Source organism: Crocuta crocuta, unplaced genomic scaffold, assembly GCF_008692635.1.
Source record: "Crocuta crocuta isolate KB4526 unplaced genomic scaffold, BGI_CrCroc_1.0 scaffold99, whole genome shotgun sequence".
In the NCBI taxonomy this organism is placed as follows: Eukaryota; Metazoa; Chordata; class Mammalia; order Carnivora; family Hyaenidae; genus Crocuta; species Crocuta crocuta.
The window spans coordinates 7,362,057-7,382,845 of record NW_027551560.1 but is presented as its reverse complement, the minus strand read 5'-3'; the positions used below and the strand labels follow the sequence as shown (position 1 = coordinate 7,382,845).

The 20,789-nt window shown below is 40.7% G+C and overlaps 1 protein-coding gene across 1 annotated transcript in view; it reads right to left on the bottom strand.

Moving 5' to 3' along the window:
* Window positions 1–206: 206 nt before the first annotated feature.
* Window positions 207–20,789, bottom strand: part of HABP4 (hyaluronan binding protein 4) — a 40,714-nt gene continuing 20,131 nt past the window's right edge. Inside the window, exons 5-8 of the mRNA XM_077749535.1 lie at window positions 17,586–17,666; window positions 6,261–6,432; window positions 3,052–3,237; window positions 207–1,589 (exon numbers count right to left, since the gene is read on the bottom strand). Of these exons, the coding sequence (XP_077605661.1) occupies window positions 1,533–1,589; window positions 3,052–3,237; window positions 6,261–6,432; window positions 17,586–17,666 (496 nt within the window). The 3' untranslated portion in view covers window positions 207–1,532. The remainder of the gene's footprint in view (window positions 1,590–3,051; window positions 3,238–6,260; window positions 6,433–17,585; window positions 17,667–20,789) is intronic.

Here is a 20,789-nt window from a genome sequence, read left to right as displayed (position 1 = left end):
ATATATCTTCATATTCAGATATTAATTTAATAATAAGAGACCAAGGGTGGACAGTCACCCATAGCAAAGGTCCTTAACTGTCTGTCACATGGCTCGGGGCGGGGTGGGGGGGGGAAGGTTCAGCTGATTGCTTCTACTGGGCTTTTTTCCATGTTCTTTTCTCTTAACCTGAAAGTGACCAAAAGGATTCAGCTTTCTATACACAGTTAGGAGGGAATACCAACCTTTATTTACACTTGGGTTCAAGTTCAGAGCCATCTTAAACAGTATAGCAAAGCGGGGAGAAGCACAGATCCCGGGACCAAGTTCAGATTCCAAAAGAGGCATATTAACTGTGACAACAGGCAAAGGTTATCTTCAGTTTCTGCGGTCAAGTGGAGAACGCATCACCCCAGCTGCCCGCAGCTTACAGCTGCCTCCACCCCAGTCCTTGCCCTGGGTGCTCAGCCAAGTGCGGGCTCCGGCAGACTCACTCTGCTGCGCAAGGCAGGACTTGGCAAGTTACTGAAAACCGAGGTAGCCCCCAACCCCAAGCATTCGCCAAAGGCAAGAAATAGGAACTCAAACTGGTGTACGGGCTAGGTGAGAAAAACTGCACGCAGTGTTCAATAAATACTATTTACAAGTCTTGCCAGGCCAAGGACAGAGGGCATCTGTACATGGGCACTGAATTCAGATATTAGTTTTGAGGGAGAAAAGGATATGGTGGTAAGGTGTAACACTCTTTTGCCTGGACCCCCTTTCACTTGATTGATGGATTAAATAATATGATTTTAAAAATCATATGCTTAATACTCATCCTAAAAACCACCCAAACACTAAATATACACATTTATACTAAGCGTGCGTGTATGTGTGTACATACACACAGAAACCACGAGGTAGTTTAAATCACCATTAAAAAAAAAACACTTTTCCTAATTCTCTGTCACAGAGTGGTAGCCAATGGCTGCACACCAGCTGCTTAAAATGATTGGTGAAATGAAAACCAGAACTCAAAAACTCCCAGGAGACTGTAACATTTACAAGTAAACAGTAAGTACAGGTGTATTTTACTTCCTCAATCTCTGGAAACTAGGCTGTGACTGCATTAATGGTTGCTGTTACAGGTATCTGCTCTAATACTAAAGCACACAGCCTTCCCATTTATACACCTTATGAAGTAGTCTCAGTAGATTCTATTTTACATCTTTACTCTCCAGGTTTTTGTGGAGGATTCAATACAATCTCTATGTACACATTTTAAACATTATTTCTGAACTTCATTTGGAATTACTGAAATAAAAAAATAATCACCATTCTCCACCTTCTTGTGAAAGTGCCAGACTAAGCCCCCAACCGGAACTGCTGCCTTGAATCTGGAGAAATCCCTACCTCACAGCCCCCAGACCAAAAAAGTGTAACGAATTCACACTACACGGGAAAAAGTAACATCTATTGTTCTTAGAGTCCGACTCTCTTCCCCACAGCAAGAAAAGTCTCTTCATAGGTATGCCAATGCTGTTTTAGGTTGCTAGGGAAACAGGGCTCTCTCAGGCCAGAGCAGGAAAGTCCTCAGGGTCATCCGGGTTGGGAGCAATGTCTTGTGTCTAAAGAAGAAAAGAAAAGTTTTTAAACCAACATTCACTTTAGCCATTGCCACCTGGGCAGAGCCCTCTGAGAAACACGTGCCTGCTCTCACCCAGGCAGGTGCTGACAGTGGATGCAGCCCAAACACTGTGGGGAAAGGCAGGGCCCCAGTGGGAAGAGACACAGAGAGGGGGACACGGAAGGGTCCCTTCTCAGACTCGCTCTTGTCCCCCCTGCAAAACGGCCGGCACTGACTGCCTCCCTCCCTTCCTCCCACAAATCCTGACCGAGTGACCCTTTTTGTATCTGGCACCTCTGTCATCCAATAAACATGACTTAGACTATTTACCATATGAAGATACAAGGTTGGTTAAAGGCAGTTCCTGCCTGCCCTGAGATTCCCTGGGGTTAGGGAAGAAGCCCTGAGAAAGTCATAGCCTGGTAACTTCAGCAACAGATGGCTTATGAATGGCCCACAGGAGGGGCACCTACTGCTATTTGGTGGCTGAGTGCATATCACGGTTAGGTAAGGTTTTCTAGAAGAGAAAGTTCTTCCAGAGATAAACCTCAGTGAATGGGCAAAGAGAATATGGATCCTGAAACAGTGCAACCTGACGGTGAAGGGGAGGGGCCCTGAGGGCAGGTCTGAGCTGGGAGAGAACAGTATGCTTGTATCTGTTCATAAAACATTTATGAAGTGCCTACTATACCCTTAAATTGTGCTGGGCACTGGGGAAACCAATAATGAGCAAAAGTAGACATGGTTTGTGTCATCCACTGTAGAGACAACAGACACTGGTCAATAATCACACCGGTGAGAATACAATTACAAATGAAGACAATGCTTCAAAGAAAAAGAAAATTCTTTGCTCAAGGACTCTGACCTGATCTGGAAGGAAATGTGACCAAAGTTCTCTGAGGAAGCGAGGTCAGAGGATCTACTGTAGGTGAGCAAGCAAATGGGTAGAAGGACTACCAGGTGCAAATGCCCCGTGGGGTCAGAAACATGCTTGTGTGAAGAACTAGAGGTAGAGAAGGGCTGGCTGAGGAGCAGGGAAGAATGGTCTAAGGTGACAAGGTGAACCCGGGGAGGTCACGGAGGCCCTGAATCCTTAGGAAGGGTCCTGTCTCCCCTGAAAGCACCATCGGATCACAGTTAGGAACCGTCAGGTGATCTGATAGGATCCCAAGCCTGGGCATCTTGTCTAATGCAGATGAGTGAGTTTTCTAGTTCTGAGAGTGCATTCACGGCAGACAGTGGATCTCCTTGGTAACCATGGAGGCCAGGGCCACCGAATGGTCTGTATCCAACTGTGTCCATGCTGCTGACCTCACCGTTCTGAACACTGGGATGCCAGACCCACTCTAGACACAGGAAAGGACAGTAGACCCTAACGGGCCTCCCAATGGCATAGCCTGGGGCCCCCTCATCCTCTCACCTCCTGCAGAAAACTGTCCAGGGCACAGAGTACACACACTCACCACCACTTCTGCTCTGGGTCCGTAGTTCTCTGCCCTTCTGATCCTTCCCCGGCCTCCCCGTGTGCCACCTCTGGCTCCACGCCCAGGACGAGGGAGGTTACCGAAATTAATCTCCAGCTGGGATGTGATGTCATTGGCTGCTTTCCGGAAAACGTGGGCATCATCTTCATAGTCATCCTTTACCATCTGAAACACAGTTACAGCATATATCTCTCTCTCACCCTCTCTCTCTCTCACACACACACACACACACACACACACACACACACACCCGTCTCCATGGACACTCACTCGCTTGGTGTCCAAGCGCTATGCCGCCAGGGAGCCGATATGGCATTACGGCGGGACAGTGGCTCTCCCTGACGTGCTGTCGACACTGGGCTACAGGGCAAGGCAGAGGTAGGGACCCCGCAGCTCTGGGGGTTCTGCACGTTTCCCAGCCACATGTTCTCATACTCACCGTCTTAATCCAAGCATCTCTCAACTTACTATTAACTCAAGTGACACCCAAGTTTCTGCCAGTTTGGCAGGTTAAGATGTAAGATTGGACATGCCTAACAGCAATCTATATATATATGTATATATATATTTAAACATTTTTTTAATGTTTTATTTATTTCTGAGAGAGACAGTGTGAGCAGGGGAGGGTCAGAGAGAGAGGGAGACACAGAATCTGAAACAGGCTCCAGGCTCTGAGCTAGCTGTCAGCACAGAGCCCCATGTGGGTCTCGAACCCATGAGCTGCAAGATCATGAACTGAGCTGAAGTCTGACGCTTAACTGACTGAGCCACTCAGGTGCCCCTCTATATGTATTTTTTATATCTAAATGTATTTTGCTGAGATTAAAACATTTTAATTTCTGCCTTTTATTTGTTCACAAATGCTACTTTGATAAATAAGGAAATATCACCTTCCTAGAATAGAACTTGATGGAAAAACTCACTTCAATGTGGGTGCTGACTGTACAAATACCATATGTTAAAAACTGCATGATTTACAATAAACAATTCTGACTCAAAATCTAGGAAAATAGTAAAACAACAGAATATGGTTATCTGACAATTCTTGCAGAAAGAATTCAGGCTGCTTTTTAAGAACTATTTTGGCCAAAATGCTTTAAGAAATTACATTTTATTATATAAGAGGTCAAATAAGTTCTGTTTCTTGTTAAAAGAAGACTATATTAAATAAATCTTGTTCCAAATTTGATTTGGCTTCAATTCCTAATAATAGATTAAAAAAACCCTCTCACTTTTGAGTAAAACATAAATCTACATAAAATCTGCCAATGATCTTGGATGAGAATCTCTTAAGTGCTACAATGCTAAACATTCCTACCACAACTTGTCCAGGAAATGGAATCAAGTTTCCCTGAACATATCAACTCCTTTAGGCCATCTGTTCATTACAGGGTTCATGTTTAACATTTGTGTTGTCTTCAAAGCTGCATTAAAGTAAAGCAGAGGCCTAAAAAGCTAAAAAGGTGAAGGAAAGAATGATTCAGGAGCACTGACACTCTGGTAAAAAGACAGACACAAAAAACCAGTAAGAGGCCAAGTAACAGCCTACCACCTGCTTCAGAAAACTGCGGGCTCTCAGTGTGTGGAGTGGGGGCAGCCGTGCAGGGGTGGGGAGGAGGGCCATGCAGGAGTTGGGGCTGCAGTGCCTGGGACAATACTGAATGTGCTTTCTTGAAAGGATCCGGCTCATTCACAGGCTGCCAGTGGTCTGAACTTTGCAAACACGAGGCATTACTCCAGTGTTTTGTCTCTTAGGATGCCCAACAAAGTAAATCAGTGACCCTAAGATTTGGCTTTTGTTGCTTTCAGAACAATTCCTGGCTAAAACCTTCAATGCTGTAACCTTAACAAGAGACCAAAGACATGTGCTTCGTGGAGACCAAGCTGGATGACTCAGCTAACCCAGTTGCTTCAGATATTCCAGGAGACCTCTCTCTGGAGCCAGGGAGGATGAATCTGGTGTGGATGCAGGAAAAACAGCTGCTATTTTTACCTAACATGTCAGCTGCACATTTCACATCCTGACAGCACATTTGTTTTAGGAAAAGCTTTATTTACAATGGCCCAGAACAAAAAAGAACATAAGTGAATAGGAAAAGAGCCAACCGAGTTAGCTGATGGACTTGAAGGAATACCTCACAGAGACTTCCAAGAGAAGAAGGCTCTTGCCTCCAGGCTGCCTGTGTATAACAGCTAGTGGAGTGGCTCCAAACATCTTACTCAGTAAGGCCTGGAAGAGACTGGAGGCGGTAAGGCATCCTGTATTATAAATGACCCTCTGAGGAAAGTATTCATTCAAAGAACACAACTAATCAAAGTGTCAACAGAAATACAGACAAAGCAACACGGTGTCAAACGGAAAGTCAGTGTATAATCTCCAGCAGGAAGGAAGAGTGTAGCCACCACCATCATTGACACAGAGACGTGTATCAAGATAAAGAGCTGTGACTGAATGACATGAATCCTAAAGTTTAAAACAAGAATGTTCAGGGCACCCCTAAGTTCAGTAACTTAAACAGAATGTGATTACATGACTCACTGACCATCTGCATCAATATATGCTGGGAGACGTTTTCAAAGCCAAGGCTTCCGGAAAAGGGCTGAACACAGAGCATGAAAAGCAAGGCCCTCACAGGAGGGAGGAACAGTGTGAGCAATCCTGGCTGCGGCAGCAGGGTGTGACCAGGCGGCCACACTGTCTCAGGGGCTCCTCCCGGGTGCCAGCACTTATGAGGCGGGGACAGAACTGCTGCAGTGACACAGCACAGAACTCCAACAGGTTTCAAATGATCGATAAAATGCTCTTACTAAGAACATGAGCTGAGAATAATCTAATCATGAAATCCCTTGAAACAGCACTGTTCATGAGATACTACCTCTCTTGAGACAAAAATGAAATGCAATTAACATACAGTATTTGTGCAGTAAAAGCACAGCTGTGGGGTGAGCAGAAGATGCACTGTTACTGAAACTGCCTTGTATGAAGTGTCGATAGGCCAAGTTTCAACTATTTTTATGAACGATACACACACAGATAAAATTAGGCACACATCATAGCTGATTACTTAGGTAGAAACTAGAATGCCAACTACGAATGTCCCATTTTCACACTAGAAGTGGAAAGGGTCCACGTGGTTTCCAGTAAGGTAACAATGAAGATTACCTCTAGATAAGAAAGTCATGCTTACATCATCTCTATATTTGGACTTGTGTATCACCACTGCTTTGGAAGGGACAGTAGACTCAGGTTTCCGGATGTTAAACTCAGGCTTTGGTCTTGTCTGTTCTTGAAGATTTTTCCATTCATCCAGGGTCATCTCTTGAACTTGAGTTTCCTCTTCTAACTCCAACTCAGGAACTCTATGAAAAAGCAGAAGTTTGTGATGTGTCTAAAATGTCTACTTTCGCAATGAAAAAGTTATCACTATTAGTTTAGCATACTATCATAGAACTGTATCTCATATTTACATAAGGTAAGAAAATCCCTGAACCACAAGCTTCCATATTTTAATCATTTTATGCTGTCACTGCCAACTGAAGATACTTCCTGTGTGTTTTCTTTTTTCTTTTTTAAAGTAATCTCTATGCCCAATGTGGGACTCGAACTCACAAGCCCCAAATCAGGAGTCACACCCTCCAACTGAGTCGGCCAGCTGCCCCACTTTGTTTTCAAAGCGGTCTTTGAAAAATGGGAACTGCACCAATCCTATTAGCATTACACTTGACCACCAGGCATTCACTTCCTAGATGGCATTACACACAAAGTGAGATAATTACAGAAGAAAATGGAGAAGCTACTGTAACAAAACAAACATAGGCAACCATGAACAGAGTTATAAAACATGGGTTACAAATACATACTTGTGTAAATATGCTCTTTAAATTCATGAGATTTCAAAAGAATAGAGAAGATATATAGGCCAATGGACTAGAATTCAGAGCCCAGAAAGATATCCTCACATTTACAATCAACTGATTTTTTTTCAAGTTGGTGCCAAAAACAATTCAAAGGAGAGAGAATGGTCTTTTCAACAAATGCTGCTGGGAAAACAGGATGTCCACGTGCAAAAGAAGGAAGTTGGACCCCTACCTCACACCATAAATATAAGAGTTAGAAATGTAAACCCCTCAGAAGATGACACAGGCATAAACCTTCATGACCTTAGATTAGGCAGTGGTTTCTTACATGTGACACTAAAAGTGTAAGCAACAAAAGAAAAATGGGTGATTGGGTGGACCAGTCGGTTAAGCGTCTGACTAAGATCTTGGCTCAGGTCATGATCTCACAGTTCATGAGTCTGCCTGCATGGGGCTCTGCACTAATGTCGTGGAGTCTGCTTGGGATTCTGTCTCTCCTTCTCTCTGCCCCTCCCCTCTTGTGTAAGCATACGCTTTCTCTCTCTCTCTCAAAATAAATAAACTTAAAAGAAAAAGGAGATAAACTAGACATCACCAAAACTTCTGAAAACTTCTGTGCTGCAAAAGTTTTACTTTCTTGGTACCACCAAGAAAGTAAAAAGCCCATCCACAGAATGGGAGAAAACATTTGCAAATCATATATCTGATAAGGGACTTATATCTTGCATACAAAAAGGCCTCTTACAACTCAATGAAAAGAAATAACTCAACTGAATAACAGGCAAGGCTCTGAATAGACGTTTTCCCAAACATGATATACAAATAGCCAATAAGATGTTCAATATCATTAGCCATCAGGGAAATGGAAAGGAAAACCACAATGACTTATACCCATCCATACTCAGTAGGATGATTAGAATAAAAATACACTGAACAAGTGCTGGGGAGGATGTGGAAAGACTGGAACCTCATACATTGCTGGGGGTGGGGGGATATGAAATGGTGTGGCCACTCTCAAAACAGTCTGGCAGATCCTCAAAAATGTAAACACAAGTTGCCATCTGACCTGGCAATACCACTCCAAGGTACATATCCAGGAAAAGCAACATCATGTGTCTGTGTGAAAACACCATGGCACTGCCACAAATGGCAGTTCAGTAACGCTGTTTATTTTATTTTTTAAGTTTATTTATTTTGAGAGAGAGAGAGGGAGGGAGAGAGAGACAGAGAGAGAGAGAGAGCGCGCGAGCGAGCCAGTGGGGGAGGGGCAGAGATCGAGGGGGACAGAAGATCCGAAGCAGGCTCCGCGCTGACAGCGGTGAGCCCCAATGCGGGGCTCCAACTCATGAACTATGAGATCATGACCTGAGCCAAAGTCAGATGCTCAATCAACTGAGCCACCCAGGTGTCCCCAATAATGCTGTTTATAGCAGCATTGTTCACAATAGAGAAAGAATGGAAACAGCTTGACTGGCCATCAACTGATGAGTGGATAAAATATGGTATCTTTAAAATTATGAAATACTACTTGGCTATAAGACGAAATGAAGTACTGAGACATGTTACAATATGGATAAACCTTGAAAACATTATGCCAAATGAAATAAACCAGGCACAAAGCTTATGTACGATTCCATTTATATGAAATACCCAGAAAAGGCCAATTCATGGAGACAAACAGATTAGCGGTGGCCAGGGGCTGGGGGCAGGGTGGCCAGGGAATGACCGCTAAATGGGTACAGAATGATGAAAGTGTTCTGGAACTGGATAATGGCAATGGTTGCATAACACTGTAAATGCACTGTCACTTCACCGTACACTTCAAAATGATTAAAATTGTAAATTGTATGTTACATGTATTTTACCACCAAAAAAAGAGATAATANGAGATCATGACCCAAGCGAAAGTCGGACGCTTAACCGACTAAGCCACCCAGGCGCCCCGAGATAATATATTTTTATATATTATACAATATATACACAAATATAGTATATAAAAATAAAAGAAAGAAGCCAGACACAAAAGGACAAATATATGCCGCTTATATGAGGTGCCTACAACGGGCAAATTCACAGAGACAAGAACAGAGGTTACCAGAAGTTAAAGGGAGGGAGAAATGGGATTTATTGTTTCATGGATACAGAGTTTCTGTCTGTGATGATGAAAATGCTCAGGACATGGATGGTGGTAATGGCTGCACACAATGTGAATGTAATTAGTGCCAATAAACTACACACTTGAAAAAGCTTAAAATGGCGATTTTTACGTTATATGTATTATGTAATATACCCTAAACCAGTGAATAGTGCAGTTTAAATGGCTGAATTTTACAGTATGGGAATTATAGTTCAATAAAGTTTATAAGAAAAAATAATTAGGTGGTGAGTGGGAAGGGAATCAAATCTAGAATACCTTCACAGAAGGGCTAATGTAACCTGTCCTACGTTAGAGGTTAATGATATGAAAACTATTAGTGAAATCAGGAGAGAAACTTAATCACAGACCATTCAAAACAGGGATACTTGTAAAGTGACTTTAAAATATCAAGCTAGTGGGGTGCCCAGGTGCCTTAGTTGGTTAAGCATCCGACTCTTTTTTTAAGTTGTTTTTCCTTTATTTTTGTATTTATTTGGAGAGAGAAAGTGAGCAAGTATGAGTGGGGAGGGGCAGAGAGAGAGGGGGAGACAGAACCCCAAGCAAGCTCTGTAATGTCAGTGTGGAGCCCAATGTGGGGCTCAATCCCACAAACCATGAGATCATGACCTGAGTCAAAATCAAGAGCTGGATGCCTAACCAGCTGAGCCACCCAGGCGCCCCAAGCAGGGGACAGAGAACTTTGTTCAACTACTCTACAACACGGCTGGTGTTGGAATTAACTTGCACCAGTTCGAACTGGCTCACAGCCAGTTGTTCAATTTTTAGGAATTTTGTGAGCTGGCTGTTAAATTCATTTATTATTAAAAATTGAATTATATAAATTATAATTAGCTATATTAAGGGTAATAATCACAATTCATTATTCTCTAATTATTCCACTATACTTTACCCTTATCCATGTTCTTGGGGTTAATTATACTTAATGTATGTGTACAGTGGAAATGTTACATAATAGTACACTATTGTTTATCTCTTCCCAACTCTGCATTCAGTATGACACAGTGATAGTTTTAAATCAGCCATGGTGGAAATATTTACACCACAAAAACCAGCCAAATGCAACAGATCCAGGCTTTTTCATCCTAGAGAGCCAGATGTTGAGTATTTACCAGCATACCACTGCCCACAGGGAGGCACTGAGTAAAATTCTGACTCTGGGAAACATTTTGTGGACATATGACCCAGTTTCTTAGACAAATAAATTACAAGGGAAAGAAAAAAAACACATAGATTAAGAGCAGCTTAAGAATAATCAAGATAGTGTAATATTAGTGTAATATAATCAGACCAATGGAACAGAACATAAAGTACAGAAATAGGCCTACACATAAATGGGCAACTGATTTTTAACCATGGTGTTTCATGTGCTGGAATAACTGGATACACATATACCAAGAAGAAAAAAAGGGAACTTTGGTCCATACCTCACACTGTATACAAAAATCAACTCAAAATGGATCACAGACCTAAATACAAAAGCCAAATCATTAAACTTATAGAAGAAAATCTTTGTGGTACTATCTGGGCAAAGATTTCTTAGATTTGAGGCCAAAAGCAAGATCAATAAAAGAAAAATAAACTGATAAAGTGGATTTTATCAAAATTAAAAACCTATGCTCTTCAAAAGACACTGTCAAGAGAAAGAAAAGAGAGGCTATAGAATGGAAGAAAATATTGGAAAATCATGTATCTGATAGAGGGCTTGCAAGAACTCTCAAAACAAAGTAATAAGAAAATAGTTATAAAATGGGCAATTTCAACACTCTTTATTAGAAGATATACAGATGGCAGATAATCTGTGAAAAGGTGCTTAATAACGTCATTAGTCAATAGGGAAATGTAAATTAAAACCACAATGAGATATGAATCATAATGGCTAAAAATGATAAAAACTGGAACAACCACTTCAGAAAAGAGTTTGGCAGTTTCTTAAAAAGTTATATATACACCTGCCATATAATCCAACCATTCCACTCCTAGGCATTACATGGGAGACATGGAAATGTACATGCCACAAATACTACCCAAAAATGTTCACAGCAATTTTATCTGTAATACCAAGAACTGGAAACAACCCAAATGACTATCACGTAGACAGATAAAGAAACTGCAGTCTATCTGTACAGTGGAATACTGTTCAATAAAAACAAACTATTGATACATGCAGCAACATGGATGCATCTCAAAAGAAGTACACTCGAGTGAAAGAACACAGACAAAAAAAGAATACATGTGTGATTCCATTTATATAAAATTGTAGCAACTGCAAACTAATGTTTAGTGAGAAAAAATAGATCACTGGCTGCCTAGGGGAAAGGGGCAGGAAGGAAGGATTACAAAAGGAATAAAGGAAACTGGGGTTGATGGATACACTCATTATTTTGATTGTGGTAATGGTTTTATAAGTGTATATGGATGTCAAAGCTTGTAAAACTGTATATACTAAAAATTTGTATATCTCATCTCTTTTTAGAACAGTATTATTGAGACCGTTCACATCCAGTGAGTGACATATATTTTTGAGAAGTATATTTCAATATTAATTCCAACAAATAGGTTGTTTTAAAAAGAGATTTTGAGATAATCAGGGAAACTGACAAACTGCCCAGATATTTAAGGAATTGTAAAAAACTTTAGATGGAACTGATGAATGGTTAAAGAAGACATGGTTTATATATACAATGGAATACTACACTTGGCAATGAGAAAAAATGAAATCTTGCCATTTACAGCAATGTGGATGGAACTGGAAGGTATTATGTTGAGTCAAATGAGTCAGTTAGAGAAAGATGGATATCCTATGCTTTCATATGTTTCTGTATCATATGTTTCAAACATATGTTTCTGTTTGCTTATCTTAAAGAACATCATATATAAACATGAAGGGCTAGAACAGAAAAGTATAAGGCATATTAAAAATGTAGTCTTGGGGCACCTGAGTGGCTCAGTTGGTTAAGCATCTGACTTTGGCTCAAGTCATGATCTCACGGTTGGTGGGTTTCAGCAACACATCCAGTTCTGTTCTGACAGCTCAGAGCCTAGAGCCTGCTTCAGATTCTGTGTCTCCCTCTGTCTCTGCCCCTCCTCTCATTCTCTTTCTCTCTCTCTCAAAAATCAACATTAAAAAAAATATTAAAAGAATGTAGTCTTTAAGTAATACATAGACACCCAAAGTGAAGCAAACAGTGGAGATCTTAGAAGAGAGCATTTGCTGCAAGTGATTCCCCCTCCTTGAAAATCACCACCCTGACCCTGTTCACTTTGGGGCACCCCATTCCCAAGTGTACGTATAGATGCCCCCTGTGCATTCTCCTCTACCATTTGTCATTGCAACAAACCATGTTGGGAGCAGTGCAAAATCACTAAGGATAGACTTCTTAACCTTATTCTCTATTGACTACAGATTATTACAAGAAACACATTCAATGAAAGTTCTGTGAGGCAGATCCCATTTCTATCCTATTTGAATTGGCACTAAATGCAGTTTTTACTGGCAGTTTTAGCAAAGACTGGATTTTCAACAGGAAGAGATGTATAATTAATCCCTCAGTTCCAGGAGGGATGAAAGTGATTATATTTCTAACAGTTATAAAAGCATTATAATTGCTATTTACATCCTCCAAATTTAACAGCACCCCTCCCCAATGTGACTAATTCAAAGACCTTCACAGTTCTTGGTCTACTACCAAAAATCTTGGGAGATGATTTTCCATTAAAGCTGCTTACAGATATAAGGTGGCTTAATCTATGACTTGTAACATGAATAATATTATATGCAAATTTGATAGTTATACACTTGTTTCTATATGGGTGAAATTATAGAAAAAATAGAATTGTTTTAACAACTGTTACTTTATTTAAAACATACATGGGGCAATAATGGTAGCATTTGCTGTATGCTTCCTAGGTGCCAGATGCTATTCAAAGCACTTTACATTAATTTGGTCATGATAATTAATCCCACAAGTTAGCTCCATTTTAGGGGCACCTGGGTGGCTCAGTCAGTAAGCACCCAACTTCAGCTCAGGTCATGATCTCTCGGTTTGTGGGTTCGAGCCCTCCGTCGGGCTCTGTGCTGACAGCTAGTTCAGAGCCTAGAGGCTCCTTCAGATTCTGTGTCTCCCTCACTCTCTGACCCTCTCCTGCTCATGCTGTCTCTCTCTCTCAGAAATAAATAAAAACATTACCTAAAAAATAGCTCCATTTTATAGATAAGGAAATTGAGGCACAGGTCATACAGCTAACAAATGGAAGAGTCAGGTTTCATACCTATTCATTCTGTCTCCAAAGCCCAGACTCCACCTCTGTGCTCTTTAGGGAGTAATAGGGCAGAAAAATGCACGGAGATGGAGGATAGTCAAGATGTGGACACAGAAAACATACATAACATCAACTGTCCAAATATCCATTCAGACAATATCTTTTCACCTCAATATACGAAAGGGTGCAAGGGAACCAAAAAAACTGGGTTCTAGAAATAAAATTTTATCAACTAAATACTTAACCAGGGCAAGTAAATTGAACCCAATATGTAAGTAACACCTCTTACTTCCAAGTACTGAGAGGAAAGCGAATTTCATGCTAAACTTTGAGCTCCTCAGAAATTTGCCATATAAATTTTAAAGAGGTGTTTCCCAGCTTTAAGAAAATTCAACACATGACTATCTTCATTGTCTAAGCAAAAATACTTGTAAACTAATTACAATGAAAAATATTTCATTGCAGGTGTTTTGTAATGATGCTTCCTTAACACTCTTTTCATAAGGACTTTTTTATTTTAAGGAAGGAAGGGAATGTCATTCTATATTACTGAATAGGGAAGTCCTCAGCAACCCTAGCAGCCCCTCCTCTGCTCACAGAACCAGCATCTTCTCCCCTATTCAGTTCTTCAGAGCAAACTAGTGGATATGGCACTGTCAACCATTCCTACCATTCATTATAGATAAGAGAATGTCAGTCCCACAACATCTAGTGGCCACTTAGCAAGCCCTTTAGCCTCTGTGTTTCCATATGAGGATAGTAACAGTATCTCCTCCTTCACTAAAGGGCAGCAAAGGATTGAGGAGTTAAGCCATGGAAGCATTTCAAGTTCCTGGCACACAACAAATGCTCTAGTCTTGTAACAAAATACTCCCGGGAAGTTGTCACAAGCGTCTTCCAACACAAGAACACCATGTGATAAGGAATGTGCAATACTTCTATAATGAAAGGGGGAAGGAGGGAAGGAAGGAAGGGCAAAGCACATAACTGTAAACAAAATGTGTCCAATCTGAGGAAAATATATATTCTTCGGGGTGTATGTTTGAACGTAAGTGAGGGTATATTAAATTAATCTATCAGGAAGTTCAAAACTGAGCAGCGCACTGAGTATACATTTTGGCTGGGTGCCCAAACCTGAGTGTTAGATCAACATGCAGATAAAGCGGAGATGGGAGAGCATCACCATCATCAAATGTACTTCTCAAATTCAAACCTAATTCTGAAATTATCAAAAACCTGTAATTGTATTACCAGGAATTTTAGTGATAATTTTAAAGTGTGACGGGGCTGTGCAGATACAAGAATGTCACAGCAGGGCGGCCACAAGTCTGGCCATGTGGCTGCACAGCAGCGCAGCTCCTGCAGATCTAACTAGATGCTCACTGTCCGCTGTAGGAGCCAGAGGAGAGAGAGCAGGGTTGCCAGCTAGCTCTGCTAGGGCACTATAGACAGTGAGACAGCCATAAAACCATTTAGAATTTTGTCTTTCAGAGTAACTGACTGAAAGAAATATTTTGCCTATTTAATATTATGAAAGCGAGGGTACCTCAATCAGTTCCATAAATTAGAGTTACGCTGTAATTTATTATTCTGCCTTACATAACCTGAATTTGTAGAAACAGTTTATTGGCTCGAAAAAGATAATTTTTCCTAAAGGGATCTAGTTAACTCACTTTCTCAACATTCATATAAACTGTTAATCTACTTCCTTAGTTAACTGTCTATTATTAATTTCTTTCTTTAATTAAATACATTTCCTCGTTCTGAACAGTAAATTAACAGCTTTCATAATTATCAATCACTGCAGCATTTTACTTTTGCAATAAGAAAAATAATAACAGCAGATATTTTATAGCATTAACTACACGCCAGGCCCCACTCTGTGACTGACACCCCCCCCACACACCCAACCAATCCTTATAACAACTCTGATATAGGTACTATTATTATTCCCATTGTACAAATGAAGAAAACTGGCACAGGGAGAATAACTTGTCCAAACTAATAAGCGGCAGAGCTGAGATGTGAACCTACATGCTGGCTCGTGGTCTGTGCTCTTAACCACTGGACACCTTGCTTCTTGGCAGTTGAGGGATGAGTAAGAGTTAAATTGGTGAAGGGGAAAGGGAATTTGGAGGAGAGGTATGGGGAAAAAAAAGGCAACAGCACGTGCCAAAGCTCTTTGGCATGTATGGAACAGAGCCAGAAGGAAAGGTCCTTGAGAACATGACATTAGGTCCATGTGGTGAACCTAAAGAAGGCACACGAGTGGCTGCACTTGAGGGCTCTGCAGGATACAGACCACGTAGGACAGTGAAGTTCAGGTCAAGGGACAGGAAGAGAACAGCAAGCCACCGGGGGTCTCACATGAGGGGTGGGGGCATGACAATCAGAATGCCAGTGTGAAAGCCACTATGGTACACAAATGGCTGGTCCAAGGTGAGAAAGCAGGGAGCTCCTTAGGAGTTGTGGTGACAGAAGGGATGAGATGATGGTGATAAGAGGAGAGGAGAAGGTATAATCACCAGGGCAGGGTGACAGACTGGATTTGGGGAATGTAGGGGGTCAAGAGGAAGGAAGTCTCAAGGATGACTCCTAGGTTTCTGGTTTGTGCAGCTGGATGGATGGTAATGGGCTATTCCACAAGATGGAAACACCTAATGAGGACACACTTCTCCTGGACACGTGGAGCAGATGTGAGATATCCATGGGGAGGTGTCCAGAATTGGCAGCTAGAACATACACTGCAGCCCAGGCGGAAGGTGGGAGCCAGAGGTATACACTCTGGAGTCAATACATGAATGACAACCCGATACATGAATGCAGGGTGTGGGAGATCCTATAAAAGACACTAAAGAGAAGAGGGCCTAAGGCAGAGCCCTGAAGAACTCAACATTTTAAGAGATCAGAAACATAAGAATGAGTGCAGAGAAGCTGAGAGGCAGTGAGAAAACCAGAAGAGTGCAGACATCACAGAAACCAGGGAAGGAGAGCTTAAGAAGAAATCAATAAAGCCAAATGCTCTGACAGGTCAAGAAAGATGCAGACGGAAATATCTATTAGGTGTGGAGACATGTGGTGACCGTTTCTGAAGGGCAGTGGGGACAGAGCCAGACCTGGAGTGAAGCAAGGCATAAGTGAGAGGGAGAAAGTAAAGGAAGAGTATACACAACCCTGAAAAAAGGCAGGTAAAGGAGAATGTGGGGCAAGAGTAGAAAATTTAAAATAGGAGACACCGAGCACATTTAAACTGCTGATGACGACTGGAGTTGGGAGGAAGGTGAGCAGACCCACGAGGGAAGAGCTGATTGATGGTGTGAGGTTTCCGCACAGTCAGCAGGAGATAGGATTCAAAGCCTGAAGAAGTGGCAAGAGAGATGGCGCCTCTTTCTTACCACGAGGCAGGGAAGCAGGAGGTGTGCAGGTACAGGTAGGTGTGTACCTTTAAGAGCAAGAAGATGATAAACTTTCCAGCTGATGGCTCCCAATTTCTGTGTGACATAGGAGGCAAAGTTATGTCCAGAAAGTGAAAGAGGTGGTATGGGAAGGATGGGGGAAGGGGAAAGTGGGGACAGTGTCAGGGCTTCGAGGGGTCAAGAAGGATGGAATTGGTCTTTGTAGAGGGTGGGAGAAAGAGTGAGTAGAGAAAGGGAATGCTGGGCAGTGTTTTGGGGCTCATTTCTGACAGGATGCACGTGACCAACAATTTACAGGGGCTCCTGTCGGCTCTGCTGTGGGCAGTGCTCAGCTGCTGGGGCAGGCAAAGAGAAGGCAGACAGCCAGTGGTCATCCAGGAGGCAGGTTTTGCTAGCAAGGCACAACAGAAGTCCAAGGGCAAGGGGGGTTAAGGACTGGGCAAGCATGCTAGAGGTGAACCAGGGACCTAAGCTCCATGAAGAAAAGAGGGAGGATGGACTCAGAATAGAGGAACGAGAGACGAGGGTACTGACAAGAGGGAGAATCATTGTAGTACAGGCTGCCCATCAGAAAGAGGTTGTGGGCACTGCATGGGATACTTAAATTTAACTCAGTAATTATCATTATCATTATAATTATCATTAATAACCATTCATTAGATTCTTTGAATTATTAATTACTTTGATTATTCATTAATACATTAAGGTCAACCTGTGATATAACAAAAGGCTGAGCTTCCTGTTCTGTGAAGCTCTCTTAGAAATCGTTAAGACCAACAACAACCCGTGGGAAAAGTTAAGACCAACAACAACCAACTCACTTGGCTGGAGATTCCTCCTCCAGGGGGCCCGGGGACTCTTCCGCTGTAGTCTCTTCCATTGGTGCGGTCTGCTCCACATCACTGAAAAGCAGTGAGAATTGCTCTAGTCACACAGTATGTCCACATCAATGCTTTTATATATTCAAGAGAGAAAAAAATACATTCCAATGTCCTTTTTCTTAAGGAAATCTCATTAAAAAAATTATATACTTATACAGGTAACCCACATCAAAATAAAAATGATAAAATGTTCTAAATTACTAACACACTGAAATTACTTAAAAAATGTTAAAAGTACTTTTAGAAATAGAACTTTCTATGAATAGCCTCTAAAGTTAAAACAGATTATAAAAGACCAGAACAATTATTTAAGATTCTTACTGTCTTAGGAAATTCCAAATATTAACAGGGGCCATACAATTTCTCAACCTGTGCTTTTAAAACGTGTTCAAACATAGACTGCTAAATACACAAGATGTTACATATGAATCTCACGGTACCCACAGACCAAAAGCCTATAATAGACACAAAAAATAAAGAGAAAGAAATCCAAACATAACATTAAGAAAGTCATCAAATCACAAGGGAAGAGAGAGAAGGAACAGAAAAGAAATTAAAACACAACCAGAAAATGATTTTAAAAATGGTAATACATTCCTATCAATAATTACTTTAAATGTAAATGGACTAAATACTCCAATAAAAGACATAGGGTGACTTAAAAGATAAAGCAAGACCCACTCACATCTAAAGACACACAGGGACAAAGTGAAGCGATGGAAAACACATTTACCATGCAAACAGAAGCAAAAAAAAAAAAACAAAAAAACCTGGGGTGGCAATATTTATATCAGACAAAATAGGCTTTATTTATTTATTTACTTTAATGTTTTATTTTTATTTCTGAGAGAGAGAGAGGCAGCATGAGCAGGGGAGGGTCAGAGAGAGAGGGAGACACAAAATCCAAAGCAGGCTCCAGGCTCTGAGCTGTCAGCACAGGGCCCGATGTGGGGCTCAAACCCAGGAACCGTGAGATCATGACCTGAGCTGAAGTCGGACGCTTAACCGAGCCACTCAGGCGCCCCAGACAAAATAGACTTTAAAACAAAACCATAACAAGAGACAAAGGGTGTTACATAATGATAAAAAGATTGATCCAAGGAGAGAATATAACAATTGCAAATATCTCTGCATCTGACATAGGAGCACCTGAACAAAAAGCGATGTTAACAGACATAAAGGGAGAAATCAACAGTGATAAAAGTAATAGTACAACACTTTAACACCCCACTTACATTAATGGATAGATCATCCAGACAGAAAATCAATCAGTAGCTTTGAAAGACACATTAGACCAGACAGACTTAACAGATATAAAACAAACCATCCCCAAACAACAGAATACACATTCTTTTTAAATGCCATGGAACATTCTCGAGTATAAATCACATTAGGCCACAAAACAGATCTCAAAAAATTTAAAAAACTGAAATCATATCAAGCATCTTTTCTGATCACAACAATATAAAGCTAGAAATTACAAGAATAAAACGGGAAAAAACAGACAGACATGTGGATGCTAAGTGTCATGCTACTAAAAAACAAATGGGTCAATGAAGAAATCAAAGAGAAAATAAAAAATACCTTGAGACAAATAAAATGAAAACACAAGGGCCCAAAATCTTTGGGACACAGCAAAAGCAGTTCTAGGAGGGAAGTTTATAGTGATCCAGGCCTATCTCAAAAAACAAGAAAAAATCTCAAACAATCTAACACTACACATAAAAGAACTAGAAAAAGAGGTACAACGCAACAGGAATAGAAGAAAAGAAATAAGATCAGAGCAGAAATAAATGAAATAGAGCCTAAAAACACAGTGAAAAGATCCATGAAACTAAGAGCTAGTTCTCTGAAAAGACAAATAAAATTGATAAACTTTTAGCCAGATTCATCAAGGGTGGGGGGGGAGAGGACTCAAATAACTAAAATCACAAATGAAAGAGAATTTAAAAATGACATCACAGAAATACAAAGAATTGTAAGAGACTATTACAAACAATTACACACCAAAAAATTGGACAACTAGAATAAATGGATAAACTCCTAGAAACATACAATCTTTTAAGACTGAATAAGGAAGAAAAAAAATCTACAACTGGCCAATTACTAGTAACAAAATTGAGTTAGTAATCAAAAAACTCCAGAAGTAGATGGTTTCACAGGTAAATTCTACCACATATTTAAAGAAGAATTTATACATACTTTTCTCATATTCTAAAAAATGGAAGAGGAAGAAATACTTTCAAATTCATTCTATGAGGCCAGCATTACTCTCAAACCAAACTCAAAACAAAGACAGTACAGAAAGAACTACAGACCAATATCCCTGAGGAGCACACATGTAAAACTTCTTAATAAAATATTATTAGCAAATAGCATTCAACAACACATTACAAGGATCATTCACCATAATCACACTGGATTTATTCCAGGGATGAAAGGATGATTCAATACCTGCAAATCAATCAATGTGATACACTACATCAACAAAATGAAGGATGAAAATGATACGATCATCTCAATAGATGCTGAAAAAGCACTGACAAAATTCAACATCAATTCATGATAAAAACTCTCAACAAAGTGGATATGGAGGGAACATACCTCAATATAATAAAGGTCATATATGAAAACTCACAGCTAACATCACACTCAATGGTAAAAAGCTGAAAGCATTTCCTCTAAGACCAGGAACAAAACAAGGATGTCCATTCTTATCACTTTTATTCAACATAGTACTGAAAGTCTTAGCCACACCAATCAGACATGAAAAAGAAGTAAAAGAGATTGAAATAGGTAAGAAGTGGGTGCCTGGGTGGTTCAGTCAGTTAAGTGTCCAACTTCAGTTCAGATCATGATCTCACAGTTTATGGGTTCAAGCCCCATGTTGGGCTCTGTGCTGAACACTTGCTCAGAGCCTGGAGCCTGCTTCAGATTCTGTGTCTCCTTCTCTCTCTGCACCTCCCCTGCTCACACCCGGTCTCACTCCATCTCTCAAAAATAAATAAATGTAAAAAAAACTTTTTTAATAGGTAAGAAGTAAAACTGTCACTATTTGCAGATGACATGATACTACACACAGAAAACACTAAATAACCCACCATAAAACTATTAGAACTAATAAATGATTTCAGTAAAGTTGCA